The sequence below is a fragment of the Zalophus californianus genome, chromosome 8 (assembly GCF_009762305.2).
Source record: "Zalophus californianus isolate mZalCal1 chromosome 8, mZalCal1.pri.v2, whole genome shotgun sequence".
NCBI classification, from domain to species: domain Eukaryota; kingdom Metazoa; phylum Chordata; class Mammalia; order Carnivora; family Otariidae; genus Zalophus; species Zalophus californianus.
In genome coordinates this window covers 135,818,395-135,834,383 of record NC_045602.1, presented here as the reverse complement: position 1 = coordinate 135,834,383, position 15,989 = coordinate 135,818,395, and the positions used below count along the sequence as shown (strand labels likewise).

Genomic DNA, 15,989 nt, shown 5'->3' with positions numbered 1-15,989 from the left:
TTTCTTTGTCCATTTCCCATACCAAGGTATTCAAGTATTGCTTCAAATACAATTTTGCCAATGCAATGTTAGGAAACTTTCACAACCAGCACACTCACAGTATGGGAAAAATACCACCAGTATACAAACCACCTCTCCTCCGCAAGAACCTAGAGGAATCTCACATAAAGGCTCCCTTCCTCTCCAAGAACCTAAAGGCATCTCACATAAAGGCTCTCTCGGACAAGTCACGCCCACCGCACTGAGTAGGTGCCTCCCCGTTCCTACCGGCTTCCTTAGTACCCACCACCCTTGTTAAATGGCGGCTGCTTTAAAATACTCGATGTGCTGCAAGGCTCTGGCTAAACCACACATCTGGTTAGGTTCCCTGACACACACCTTTCTCACACACAGGAAAAGCCTCCTATAGTCCGGACCATGAGAAGCGCTAACATGGATTTGGCACCTCCCATGAGCCAGAAACCTGGCTCTGTACGTTAGGTCTATTATTACCTCATTTAAACTTTTAAGAGGTAGGTACTGCTATGGAGGTTATTTAAATGCCTGTTTTCAGGTGAGCAAACTGGAGCACAGAAAGGTTAATTAAGTTGCCCGACGTCACACCACGAAGGGGAGGGATGCTCAACCCCAGGTGCCCCACCACAAAGGACTGACTCCCTGTCCTCTACCAGTTAGAGTGCTTGTCCTTCTCCACCAGCACCTCTCCTGCAGGGCACTCAATCAGGGTTCTCTGGCCTCTGAGCCCCATCTTGCAGCTTCCTCTAAAGCTTCGCCGTCAACTACCCCCTGCAGCAGACAAGGGGAAATGTCCTAAACCATAGTTTGTCCTAAACCCTAGTTCACATATGAAGAATCTGGGGCTAAACAAGAATGAAGTGACTTGCTCAAAAATCACAGTGTCAGGAAGCAGCAAAACTTCAACAAAGAGCCAAGTGCAGCCCATCACCCTTCTGCCACACTGATCACTCCAAAAGGAGACAGATTCACACTCTGTGAATTCACATTCCCCATCACATCTTATAAAAGCAAACACGACAGAGAACAGAAATGCAAATATCCCTGCCATCCATCTTGGGGATGCAGAGTTCCCTCGACCTTAGGGACAGAGAAAGTCTACTGAAATCTAACACCACACAGATTTCAATGTTTCGGTATACAGTCACCCGCGCAGTTCTGCTGCCCACAGCACCCATCTGACATGCTCTGAGCTACAGGAGACATTACTGGGAGACTTCTTCAGGACAAAATCAATAAATCTACAAAGCTTTCTTAAATTCGGGGCTTACATGGGGCACCTGGGTAGCTCAGTCGGTTGAGCGTCCAACTCTTGATTTAGCTCAGGTCATGATCTCAGGGTCATCAGATGGGAGCCCCGCGTCGGGCTCCATGCTCACGGCGGAGTCTGCTTTGCTCTCCCTCTGCCCCTCCCCCCACCAGACGCGAGCTCTCTAAAATAAATAAATAAATCTTTAAAAAGAAAAAATTGGGGGCTTATCCACACATGACATCAAGTCTGGATACCAATAGTGATATTCTGAGTACCCGAAATCCAAAGTGTGACCATCAGCAGAGAGAACAAAAGGTCATTTAAAACTCAAGGCCACTCTGAGTGGAATTTTACTCTTAAGGTGCAGAGACACGGTTCCCTCCCAAAAAAGCAGTTCTAGCTGGTGGCTTTGGACCTGGAATGCAACTATCGCCCCTTTCTGGCACCACCAAGTTGGCAAGAGCTCTTCTGTGGACAGACCCGGGGCATCGTTATACACATGGGCTTGACACTTAACCCTGGGAACAAATGAGTGGACTAGCAGGTCAGCCCCACAGACTCTTCTTCTGAAAGCTAAGCTCCCATCATGCTTTGTCCACCTCCAGGAATGCAACACGGAAAGTACACATAATAAACGAGGGGGCCAATGCCTTCGCTTGTACTATGATCTTTCTTGGACAGAGACTGCCAACCTTTTTTGAAGATGGGCCACAGTGTTCAAACTACTGTCTGATTAGTGTTCATTTTTTTTTTTTTTAAGATTTTATTTATTTGAGAGAGTGAAAGAGCAAGCATGAGCGGGCGGGAGGGGAGCAGAGAAAGAGCAGCAGACCCCCATGGAGCAGGGAGCCGGACACGGGGCCCAATCCCAGGACCCTGGGATCAGACCTGAGCCGAAGGCAGACGCCCAACTGGGCCACCCAGGTACCCCTGGATTAGTGTTCATTTTTTAAAAATTAATGTGAATTAGGTTTTGAGAATTTCAGATTTCACTTGGCTGTGACAAAATCATGCCCTGGTATTTTTTTAGTATGGGAAAGAAAAAACTTTGTCCTAGACTACACTCAGATCTCTAGCAGCACATAAGCTCTAGGTTAAAAACTGCCCCATCCTTGAGATTTTATTTTTCCAGCCGTGAAAGGCCCCCTATAGTCCTCCACCATGGACAGCTATGAGGCTGAATCAGAATTATCTGTAAAGAGTCCCCAGTGCTCAGGAGATGGCAGTAATCAGAAGACATTGCTAATTTTCAGAGTTGGCTCTTTAGCTCAAACTACACTGGGTCACACAGACAACCGACAGGTCCAGAGAACCTAAGATCCCTCCACCCACAAACGGCCTCAGAAAGGTCTGCTGTTCCCCTTGCATTCTCCCCCTCCCCCCTTCCTTGAAGCAGTGCCAGTGAGAAAAAAAGAGTCAAGAGGCCTTCCTGTGGATTCCAGGCAGGCGCTAAGGCAAAACTGACCCTTTCCATCTCTCCACCCTACCCAAGTCTCCCAGGCCCCAGTATCTTCACAACGCGCCAGGAAAGAAAGGAAAAGGACCTCACCGGTGCCTACCACGTACTAGGCACCACAGAAGGCACGCTCTCATTGCATCATCCCATCCAGTCCTCGCAACAGTGCGCCAGAGAAGCCCGGTCTCACTGGTCTCATTCAGACCCCATGGCCAACAGAGTAAAAGGGAGCCGGAGCTCCACACTGGCTTTGCGTCCAGAGTCAGATTCCACACCCAGGTTCTCAAAGCACTATCCGTGGACCCCATGAGTCCCCCCATGAGATGACCCATAAAGTCGACAGCCGTGGGCACGGTAACATCAAGACATTCTGTCCCTCTGCCGGTGCCGTGCTCTGCAGTGATGGCTGGTGCAAAGTGAAGAGTAAAACTAGCAGCGCCTCAGCACAGGCCAGGCAGTGGCTCCCACACGGCAGGGTCTCTGTGTCAGGCATCGCCACACACTTGCAGCTTTTTTTAAAAGGCCGTTTTCACTTAATAATATCCTGGAGGAAGCAATAAAAAGGATTCATTTTACTAAACTTCAACCTTGACGACACATCTTGACACTCTGTATGAGGAAATGCACATGTACGTGAAGTGCTCTGCTGTCTTGGGAAAACAGCTGTATCATGTTCAGATTGTGAGCTGAACTAGAAGCCTTCTCATGGAACACCAGTTACTAGAAAGAACAATCGACAGAAAAACAATGGTTATGCAGACCCAAGTATATGGCAGATATCTGCTCAAAAATGAATCAACAGTGCCTGTCACCTCAAGGAAAACAACTTATAGTAGTTGTTGCCAATGATAAAATCCAAGCGTTCTATCAAAAGGAGACTCTTGGAAAACATCTATCTGACATCAAGAGCTCAGTTTCCCAAATACTTGAAGACTTTTCTGATGAGATCAGTGATTTTTTTTGATATTGTGTCATGAAATATGTCAACATTTGGAAGATCTGCATAACTCAGCTAACATACAGTATTACAAAACCCATTCAAAGTGCAAAAGAGACCAATGCATTTTAGTGAAACAAAGTTCAAATAGTATACTGTCACGGTTTCAAGATTCCACATTGTACTAAATGTTAAGAAAAGTGCCACTTGTCAAGCTTTGGTGTAGTATCAAAGTATAATGTCCACAATTATCTGAAAAGGCTACTGAAAACACTCTTCCTTTCCCCAACCACATATGTGTGGCAAAAATGGCTTCCTTTCATATACATTTATCAAAACAACACATTGTAACAGACTAAATAAATGCAAAAGCACAAAAAGAGAATCCAGCCTATCTTCTATTAAGCCAGACAATAAAGAGATTTGCAAAACATGTCAAATAATGCCAGTCTTCTCACTGAATTTTTGAAGTTATTTTTCTTTAAAAATGTCACTTTTAGGGGAACCTGGGTGACTCAGTCGTTGAGCGTCTGCTTTCGGCTCAGATCATGATCCCAGGGTCCTGGAACTGAGCTCCGCATTGGGCTCCCTGCTCCTGCTTCTCCCTTCCCCTCTCCCCCTGCTTGTGTTCCCTCTCTCCCTGTCTCTCTCTGTCAAATAAATAAATAAAATGTGAAAAAAAAAAGTCACTGTTAGCATGTAATTGACTTATTAATGTTATTAAGTGAGTTAATACTCCTTAAATGTCTCACTTTAACTTACAACATGATAAATATTAATATAATCTCCAAGTGAAAAGGCTCTTTGGGTCTACAATTTCGAGGAGTGTAAAGGGGTCTTGAGACCAAAAGGCTGAGAGCCCTGTTATTCTAAACAAGCTGCCTCATATGCCCCTCTAGGAGGAAAATGACCTGTTTAAATAATTCAAGTGAAGGCATCGGTGGCTTTGTGCAGTGCCTCTTAAGAGAAAGTGCAGTTTAAAAGAGAAAGCAACTGGAGCGCCCGGCTGGCTCAGTCGGTGGACGGAGTGTGCAACTTTTGATCTCTGGGTTGTAAGTCTGAGCCCCATGTTGGGTACAGAGATTACTTAAAAATAAAATCTTTAAATAGGTAAATAAATAAAAGAGAAAGCAACTTCATACAAACTAAGCCATGAGTTCCAGCATGCATCCAGGCCTTGGGCAGAGACAGAAAGCACACACGCAGGAACGCACGCATATGCACCAGAGGAAGGGGTCTGGGGTTCCCTGCGCTCCTCTAACCAAACCACCTGGCAGCTGCCTGCTCCACCTCTGCAGATGGGCGCGGCGCTGACACCCACGGGCACCACTGGATGTCACAGGTGTCATCAGCACACCTCCAGGCCTAGAGAGCTTCCTACCTACCAAAAGCTGCCACGGTGTAGATCAGAAGAACAGCTAAAAGTTATCACTTACATTTAGACCCTTGAGTTCAACAAGAATGTACAAACACAAAGAAGTGGGTATTGGCAGCAATCAAATCACCTTACAAGAACACTGGAGACAGCCAGAAGCAGGGACTTGTGAAATATAAACAAACGTGAGGCTGGCAAGTTGAAAACGTGAAACTGGGAGTGAAAGTCATGGCCTGCTGGTGAACTTCCAGGAAGCTCAGGGTATTAGGTGGCCTCGGCCCTTCCCCCACGGCAGCCACTCTCCCTCCACTTGCAAGTGGAGAAGGTATCTGCCACCCATCAGCTCTCCTTTCCTTGGGGGCTCCCAATCGGCAAGCAAGAATGAAGAAATCAAGTGGCCACCCAGACCCTGAGAGCCTTCAGAAACCCTCGCTGTGCCTCAGTATCCACATCCTGCTTAACACTGCCCCCAACTCATGTCGAAAAGTTTGTATTTCTCAGCTGCTATCATCTCATGTCCAATTCAATTTGCTAAACCCTATTAGCTGGAGCTTTATGAGAACATGACAGAAGAAGTGTTGTTAATCGTTTGTTCTGTCAGCTCCATACATGCAAATTGTGACAGAGATTATGTACTTTTTTCCGTGACAGGCTATAAAAGAGCTTCCCATTAACTTAATTTATTTCACTTGAATATCAGAGACACTGATGATAAAACCCTCTTAAACGAACCATCTATCCTACTTTTAAAATGTATCTGCTGATACTACATTAAGAAGAAGCTGGTTACCAGGAGACTGCTCACCATTCACCAACATTAATGCTTTGTGATACAATGTCTGCTGTGTCACAGATTGCAGAAGTGGGGTCCTGTCAGGAAAGGGGCTTCAGGGGTCATAAAACAGTGGGTCAATAAGATCAGGCTTTCTTCAAAAGAGAAGAAATGCAGAATATATGTTACTAAACACACACACACACACCCCTCAGAGAAATGATGACCTCATTAAACGCAGCACAACAGCTTCCTAGGAGAACCCACGGAAGTTACACATCACTTTCATCTGCATCATAATGTGAACAGAGCAAATGAATGAAAGTCTCACAAGCAGCATGGCACATGCTTCATTTTTTTTTTTTTTAATCTCAGAATCTTACCCTCGAGATGTCTCTCTCCTCGTTCTACATGGCCACAATCACAGCTCAGGCCCCCCCCTGACGTCTAGATTTCTCCAACTAGGAGCTCTTCTCCCTTCCTCCCAGTGTCTCTCCCATCAAATCACCCTGCACAGCTCCTATGACCCCTGTCAATTTAATCTTCCCGACACACCCTACTCACTATTACCATATTCCTCAGACCGAAACCCTCCTACCAAAAAACCCTATTTCCCAAGTAAAGGACAATCAGTGCAACTCTTCCCGGGCTCCCCAGCTTTCCCGGCACGGACCCATGACAGGCACACCCATCTGCCGGCTGCCCTCGCACGCAGAGTGCTCTGTCATCACCAAAGTCTCTTCTTACCATGTCGGCCCTACCCGGCACGTCTCTTCTGGTCTTCCTGCCCTACTCACATCTCAATATACAGACCTTCCAGAACTTAACCCACCAACCCGACTTGGTAACGAGGGGAGTCTCAAGGTTCAGCATGCATAAGAATCACCTGGAGTTCTTGTTAAAACACAGGTGGTGGGACCCCACCCACTTCCAGAGTTTCTGATTCAAAGAGATCTGGGGTGGGGCTGAGAACGTGTATTTCTAACAGGATACTGATTCTACCAGCCCAGGAACCACACCTGGAGAACGCGTATTCAGTATTTCACCTAGCACTCTGGCCCCTACCAGAATGCTGTCTCACACCCTCGCTCTTCTTTGGGGACCTTATTCTACTAGTGGACACTGTTGACACTGAGATGCCTAAGCTCCTTCCCACATGTTTGCCCTTCTACCCAATTTGACTGAGACCAGGACTTCATGTTTTGATAGCTCACATTCTGGATACTAGTTTTTCATTGGTTGACAGGTGTGTACCTTCTTCCCTTCCAACATTCAAAGCACTCCTGAATCATGCTCCCTCTAAAAATCTCCTTGGGGCGACACAAAGAGAGGAAGCCTTCTTTCACTCACAACCATCTGGCTTCCCTTCTGTGCTGCCTCCCGGAGCTACCCTCTCCTACCCGTGGGCTCAGACAGCAGGTTCCAATCTTCACGTCACAACTGTCCCCTCTTTCTCCTTTTTGATCTCCTGTGTGCCACCAAAGGCTATTCTCTCCCAAACTGCATTGATGGTGTAGTAATGTAGTTCCTGCTCTACTTTTTTAAGCTAATCAGAAACAAGCCAGAGCTTGATCAGCTTAAAAGACCAGTATTACCACAGTGAGGTGAAATAATTCTAGGCGAAAGCAAAGCAATGCAGAATTGTAGACTGTGTACCCTTATCATGAGTAAATTTATTACTTCCTTTAGGATTCTCAAAATGTTGAAAACATAACTGCTTTCAGGGACTCTGCCTATTCAGGGTCCTATGGATGGAATGACAAATCCAGCAGGCAAATAATTTTATCTACTTATAAGTTAACATTGAATTATCTTTGTGTTCTCTATAGGATTTTCCAATTCAGTACAGCCCATCGTAGATAACAAACTCTTCATTGTCTGGTTGACTTATTTGTGCAGAGACTAGTACAAACGTACCTCAGTGTCACTGGAAGATGAGATGTGCCAGATGCACAGCACTGACCAAAGAACAGGCCTCATTCACTCTTTCTTATAAACATTTTTATTTTTTATTTATTTATTTTTTTAAAAGATTTTATTTATTTACTTGAGAGAGAGAATGAGATAGAGAGAGCATGAGAGGGGGGAGGGTCCGAGGGAGAAGCAGACTCCCCGCTGAGCAGGGAGCCCAATGCGGGACTCGATCCTGGGACTCCAGGATCATGACCTGAGCCGAAGGCAGTCGCTTACCCAACTGAGCCACGCAGGCGCCCCATAAACATTTTTAAAAACATACATCTTTTAAAAAAAAAACTCCAACATACTTTCCTGTTTCCTGTAATACTTTACAATGGAATACAAAATAGCCTTTTTCTGATTAACTCTTGGTATTATGAACACCCATTATATTCTATCTTAGAAAGACCTACAAGCCATGGCTCTTGGGACTGATCAACTAGAATACAGAGAACTGTCTGCCCTGAGGCTTAAGTCATTCCAGTCCCCTGCTGTTATTTCTGAACCCTCTCCCCTACTCGCCCTTTGTGATATTCCTGTCCAGTCCTTCACTGTGGCTACCTCCCAAAGCCCTTTCACTTCATTCTGGTCTGTGATGGGCCGGACACCAGGACAAGGCTAACAATGAGTCTAAAGTAAGAGAAGGGGCAGCTGGCTGGCTCACTCGATGGAGTGTGTGACTCCTGATCTCAGGCTGTAAGTGGGTATAGAGATTTTGGGTATAGAGATTACTTAAAAATAAAACGTTTAAAAAATTTTCTTAAAAAAATAGGGCACCTGGTGAAGCGTATGCTTTCGGCTCATTTCATGATCCCTGGGTCCTGGGATCAAGTTGAGCCCTGGGCTCCCTGGCTCAGCAGGTAGACTGCTTCTCCCTCTGCCCCTCCTCCCACATGTGATCACGTGCTTTTTCTCAAAAATAAAATCTTTAAAAAAAACTTAAAACTTTAAAAAATAAAGCAAGAGTAAACAAGAGAGTCAAGATGAGGAGCTCAAGTGTTTAAATATGCAAGAAACTGGGGCACCTGGGTGGCTCAGTCGGTTAAGCATCTGCCTACGGCTTAGGTCATGATCTCAGGGTCCTGGGATTGAGCCCCATGTCAGGCTCTCTGCTCAGCTGGGAGTCGGGTTCTCCCTCTCACTCTCCCTCTGTGCCCTTTCTCTCTCTGTCAAATAAATAAATGAAATCTTTAAAAATAAATAAGTAAATATGCAAGAAACTATAATGAGTGAAAAGAACATAACTCTTGGCTGCTCCAAAGTTGAGCTTAATTTCTGCTCCTCAGTGACTCCACTGAAAGCTGAAGTTACTGTCCACTAAGTGAGGTGTTCAGTGTACCTGATAAGTCCTCTTGATCATGATCTTTGAAAATGTAAAGAAGAGGGGCGCCTGGGTGTCTCAGTTGGTTAAGCATCTGCCTTTGGCTTGGGTCATGATCCCAGGGTCCTGGATGGGGCTTCCTGCTCAGTGGGGGAGTCTGTTTCTCCCTCTCCCTCTGCTGCGCCCCCCCCCCCCCCCGCTTCTGCTCTCTCGCTTGTGAGCTCTCACTCTCAAATAAATAAAATCTTAAAAAAAAAATTTTATTTATATGAGAGAGAGAGAAGCAGACTCCCCACTGAGCAGGAAGCCAGACCCGGGGCTCTATCACAGGACCCTGGGATCATGACCCAAGCGGAAGGCAGCCACTCAACCGACTGAGCCACACAGGTGCCCCAAATAAATAAAATCTTTATTAAAAAAAAAAGAAAAAGAAAAGAAAATGTAAAGAATAAATAAACTGTGTCATACTCCTAAAAAGTGAAACATGGGATTCTTAAGAAACCTGCATATCACAGTAAAATTTTAAAAAATCTTTAAAAAGCGTAATTAGGCTGAATTCTTATTAATTTCCTTTTGTAAAAAACCAGAATCTCTCATCTATCTGGTGAAAAAGATTAAAGACATCTTTTAGGTATGAATGTGAGTCATTCTTATCTGAGAAGAATAAACTTGGTTCATGAAAATCATTTATAAAAAGGTTTTGCTTATCAGAGACTTCCAAAGCAAATGATCAAACAAAGAAGAATGTTGCTGTTAAGATGCCCAAACCCCCCAAATTTAGCTTCTGCTATCAGCACTTGACAGATGAATGCCTGGCTTCTTTCTCTAAGGGCAGTGCACTTATACGCTGGTGCTAATCACCTAAAAGCTGCAGCCCAAGGTTGACTGGTCCAGGGCAGGCAAGCAGCTCCATTAAACTGAGTCAGCAAAATCTTAAAAGGATTAATTATCAATTGCAATACTACCCAATTACATTAATTGACCAATGTTTCCATCCAAGAAGAGCTATGAATTCTCTGTCCTCAGGATTTTACTGGAAGAACTTTATGCTTTAACATGTGATTGAAAGGAGTGCTGGAAGGGATTGTGTGTCAGAAGTGAACACTGCTCCTTAATTCTTTGAATTTTAATTTAAAATACTGATTCAGACACTAGTAGATTTGTGTTTGTTTGTCTTTAATCCATTTTCAATTCCCAGGGTTCACTTAGTAAAGTGTATCTGTACCTAAATATTGGTATCTTTAATGACTCTTTCCAATGCCCCCCCCCATACAGATATTTTGCATTTCTAATTTGCTTGGTACAAAGGCAACGAATGTGCATAATTGAACTGCAAATGGAAGCATGCTTGCTACTTTAGTGAAATTAGAATTCAGTGAAGGTTATAAAAATATTAAACTTAATATCATATTACAGGAAGCATAAGTATTTTTGATGGGCCCATAATTTTACCACTTCACCTGCTGTATCCACTGGCAAACATGGTTTGGAATATTAATGGAAAACTCCCTCATTATTAAACTGCAGTATTAAAAAAAAAAAATCCACAACCACTAACAGCTTACCACAAAGACATTTTCAGAAATTATCTACCTTAAAAATATTTTCCCACCAGACAGTTCAGAAAATAGATTTAATTTTGTAAAGCTAGAACAAATGGGGAGACCCCCCACGGCTTCAAACAATTCATTAATTCAAAAAGTTCTATTTTCCTTGCATTTAAAATCTCAGGGGGGGAAAAATCCAATCTCCTCTTCTCCAATCTCCATTTAAGTGTAGCTATTTTGCTGAGGTCCAGATTTGAATAATTCAAAACTATCTCTAGTAGATGGTGTGTATCAAGGAGCAAGGGCCAAAACCATGGCATTCTGGGTCAATTAATGCAAACAGAAAGCACTCTGCACCCCCTCACCTACACACTGCCTCATCCAACAGGCACAGACCACAGAAGGGGCTACTGGAAGAATGAGATGAGATGAAATGAACACCTACATAAAGGACAAAGAAAAGGACTCCCATCCTAGACCCAAGTGACCAGACCTCAAACCATCCCTTTGGGAAATCCACACATTTTCACCTACAGACACACGAAGTCTAGGTTATGCTTGTTTCCAACCATTACTTTACCACCTAAGTTTTTAAAACACACCTGTTATTTTTTAAGGACTCAATAAGTAATTTGCCACCTTCTGGAGAAAATAACATGACAGGTCAGAGTCTGGACTTTTGACACACAATGTAAGCTCCCTTGAATATATCAAGCCTACCTAAAAGCTGAGAAGAGTTTCACAGGGTGTGTCAGAAAGGTATGTGACAGCTACAAAGTCTCCTCGCGTGCCCCCCACACAACCCTGATTTGTGTGCCTTCAAAACCTCAGCCCCCTGGCCAGCTATGTGGGTGGGTCTCCTCCTCCTCCCTCTCTTTCTTTCCCTCCCTGCCCCTCTCTCGAAGAATGATTTATAACCTTCCCTAATAGCTAGCACATCCCAAGGGTTTTCAGAGATGGGAGAGAAATAATGTACTAGGCATGTCATTTGCGGGTATGCCGTGACATTCTGTGTGGTAGACAGGGCAATGCTGGTAGTATTTTAGGTTGATTTGATGGCCACCTTTTTATTGATTATATTTGAAAATTCACTAGTGGCTTTTCATTAGAAAACAAATGCATATCATAGAAAGAAAAAATACACATTTCTTCTTGAAATTAGAAAAAGTCAAATAATAAAATGTATGGAATTAATTTATTTCTAAAAAGGCAATTCAAATATGTACAATCCATGTTCAACAAAAACAGTTTTTATCAAAGCTAGTGGGAAAATAACACAATCCCACTCTTGTGCCATGTGTTCAGTTAACAGCACCGGAAAGTACTCTGTGAGGTAGATACTATTCCTTCCATTTTACAAATGAGAAAACTAGAACCTAGATACATTAATAGATTGGACAAAGATCGGCCAACAGGTTAAACAGCACAACTAAGCTTTCCTTTCAGATTCCCAGACTTCAAATCTAGTGATCTCGGAGGAGAGTGGGTAACACCAAACGTGGCCGTGTGTACCACTGGGCCTGTGGACAATCTGCACTGCCTTCTGCTGGTATCCTTCATGTCCTGAGGCTATCTTCTCTCCCAAAGGAACCTAGAAACTCTATGTACTCACCAAGATGTCATCCTATAGCTGCATTTTAAGAGGACCTTAAAAAGCCCAGTGCTTTTTGCCTTGAGATACGAATGTCTAATACATTATACACTGGTCCCTCAGCACAGAAAACGGCAGCAGATGGGTGCCAGTGTCCTCTGCCAACTGAAGATGCTGTCCCAGAAACGCAGCGACACCTGGCTTCACCTAGGTGCACCTCAAACAGGGCGAAAAATACACACCAAATAATAACAAGGGAGCCCTTCTCATGTGCAAACATAATCTTGTTTATCTGGGAGTCAGACCTGTAGACACATGGGCATTTTATTATTCAATTACTTTTCCCCAAGTACATTACATTTTGAGAACCATGGTACTTTATCTAAAATTTTATATTCATCTGTAAGTGGGGCCACCCCCTAACACTGTTGATGCAGCCTCATATCACAGAAGACCCACCGAGTCAGGAGCAGAGCTGGTTTCAGGTGCCAGCTCTGCCACTAATCACCCATGTGGACCTAGATAATCACACCCACTCTCTATACCTTCCGTTCTTATCTGCAAAAGAAAGGCCACAACCACAAAATCTTTGGTCTTCCTTAAGTAGGGAATTATAAATCAAAACAAATGCCCAGGGTTATTACCTTAAAAAACATTCCAAAAAAATGTTTTTAATTAAAAAAATAAAAATAGGGACACTTGAGTGGCTCCGTCGGTTAAGCATCTGAGTCCTGGTTTCAGCTCAGGTCATGATCTCAGGGTCATGAGATAGAGCCCCACATCAGGCTCCATGCTCAACACGGAGTCTGCTTCAGATTCTCTCTCCCCTGCCTCCCCTCCCAGTTCCCGTGCTCCCTCTCTCAAAGAAATGAATAAATAAAATCTTAAAACAAAACAAAACACCATTCCTATGATTGGGGGAGGGATGAATCTTTCTGAAAGAGACATACACACATTTATATTTCATACTGGAAAGCACACCTACACTGTACAACTGCCTGCGGAGACTATTTTATTCAGAAACTATGTTGCTGCCCCCTTATTTACCCTGAAAATTGGTAATTCTCATCTACTGACAACCTTGCTCAAATATGATATGGGCAAAGAAATCAAGAGGAAAACCAAAGTCAATAAAAGGGAATAAAGATTTCAGCTACCCCTGATTTCAGGAGAAAAACTGAAACCATTTGGATCCAAGGAGTACAGAAATGCCAACACCTCAGACCCTTTGCCTTCCCCAGCACGCTGCACTTTAGTCTGGGCTTCGGAGCCAGACACAGTGATCCACATCTTGGCTGTGTCACTTGCTAGGTTCGTGAGCCTATAGCCACCAGTCTCCTTCTTAGTACAAGGCAGGTAATGATGCATTCCTCACAGGCCAAATAACAGAAATTATATGAGATAATGTGTGTGCTGGCTCAGCACAAAGGAGACCCTCAATAAAATCTGGCTCTCATCCTTCTGACTTCCTGAATAACAACCCAATTCAAGAGTCCAGATCAGGTCTTGCAGCCTCAGAGAGAAGCACACAGGGGTATAGCTGGTGTGGGAGCACCATAATGAGAGAAACCAATGGGTGTGGGGAATAAGAGTTTACAGAAATGATCAGATAATGAAACACCTTATATCTTTCCAAAGAGGTGAATCATTTTCTTTTAGGTGTCAAATGAATAGCCAAATGCATCACAATCAAAATCTGTCATGGAAAAAGCCAGTCAAGTACCCATTTCAATGAGTAGTAGCTTCTAATGATGCAGAACCCTCTGTGACACAAAGTCTCCTGATTTTTACAGGATAAACACACACTCCCCCACAGCTCCTCCACAAATACAAAAGGCATCTTGGATCCAGAAGTTCTAATGAGCTGAAAGTTTATTCCATTTCTAAAAGACATTTAAACTCAAACCCATCACTTCCATCTCCTTAATTTTAAAATCCAATTCTCAATCTGGGCACTTTACCAGCGTCTTTTCAAAAGCTGGACTTTGGAAAATATATGCATTCTCAGACTGTAAGGGAAAAACCCATGAGACACGCACAAAACTTTCGCCCTTGGATATATTCCAGTCTCCTCAGTCCTTACCTCCCTGAGCTTTTCACGATCAGTAAAGTGCAGTTACCAATCATTGGGAATGACACAAGCCTAATGTCAGAAACCATTTAGCTTAAATAAGAAAATAACTCCATTTAGCATTCTCCCACAAAGTAAAATTAAGTTTGTTTAGCCCTTTTTTATTTATTGCCAAAGGGCAGATTTAATTTCAAGGAAGTGAAAACCAAACTCATTCTGAAGTAAAGTCTGAAGTTACCACTTTACTTTTGCTGTAACTATTAAGGCGCAGAAGGCTGTCAGCATTAAACCAAAAAGGCTTTAATTATGGAAAACCAACAGGTGCGTGGGACCCACTAAGCTTTTCAATCAGAGGGTGGCGGGTTCAGGGAGAAGTCTATTGTCTTATTTTGCTATACCAAATGCAAACTTTAAGAAATCCTACTGGCTTTAGGGGGACTTTTTAGCCCCCCCCCCGTTGGCCTCCAGTCTCTGAACTTACCAGATACATTAATGGAGGCCCCTGCATCGATGATCCCACTGTTGGGCCTCACGCAGTATCTACGTGGTGCTGTGGTCTTCACTTTAAAACACACATTTCGGTCCGTTGGGTTGCCAAGCTTTAGGTTGGTGGTGACGACATCGGTGAAGGGACCTGCGGAATGAGACAGAGACTGACTGGAGACCTTGCGCGGGAAGTTCAGAAGGCTGACTGATTTATGTTTTGGGGTGGGGAGGGAAACGGCATACAGTCAAGGGAAGGTTCAAGATCCAAAACTAGCTCACTGTCACGGATGGGAGAAAGGAAGTGACGTTATCGCACTAACAGTAGCACCTGAAATTCACCATGTTCTCATCACACCACCAGGCAATCTAGGTAAGCGTTCTAACATCCAGTCTCTCCTTGAAACCTCACAACTTTATGGTTACTGTCGTTTTAGCGATAAGAAAACAGAGGCTCAGGCAACCCTCTCAGGCCCCCTCCGTCTCCCGGAGTTTTAGACTATTGCTCAATAAACTTTGCTTTGCTGCCCACAAAAAAAAAAAAGAAGAAGAAGAAGAGGAAGAAGACAATGGAGGCTCAGGAATATGCGTTTCTTGTCTAAGTGTTCATGCTAGTTAGTGGTAGGTAGTTAGGAACTGAACCAGGCAGCTTGAATCCAATCCAAGACCAGTTCTTAACCTATGTTAAATACTGATTTCCACAATAAGATGACCTCTAACAGAATTTGAAGGATTAAACTTGGGTCCCACAATTACCAAGGGTAGAGTGTGCCAAGGGTAGCAGGTGTAAAAAAGACTTTAAGGTGTTAATGGTCTATAAACACAGAACCCCCCGCCCCAACACCGCGTTAACTACAGCAAGGTTGGAGTCCTGCTAGGCAGCCCACACCTGGAATGTGATGTTCAGTTTTATAACTACGCAGGCTACTGAGACGATGGAAACAAAGCTAAGGGCCCGGAGGGTATTTTTTATTATTATTATTTATTCATTTTCTACTTTATTAGATTTTTTAATTAAAAAAGTAAAACATGCTTCTTAAAACAAGCCAAACAGTAAGAGATGTATAAAGAGGAAGTTAATAAGCTTTCCCTTGTCCCCTGAGGTGACTACTACGGGCGATCTTCTCACATCATCTGTGCTTATACAAATAGCACGTACACACATGTATGGCGGGGGGGGGGGACAACAAAAGGGGTCATACTAGTCACATTA

At 43.7% G+C, this 15,989-nt stretch overlaps 1 protein-coding gene across 1 annotated transcript in view; it reads right to left on the bottom strand.

Annotated features, from left to right (window-relative positions):
• VAPB (VAMP associated protein B and C) overlaps nucleotides 1-15,989 on the bottom strand; it is a 52,642-nt gene that overhangs the window by 10,241 nt on the left and 26,412 nt on the right. The window contains exon 2 of the mRNA XM_027621359.2: nucleotides 14,775-14,927. Coding sequence (XP_027477160.1) covers nucleotides 14,775-14,927 — 153 coding nt within the window. The remainder of the gene's footprint in view (nucleotides 1-14,774; nucleotides 14,928-15,989) is intronic.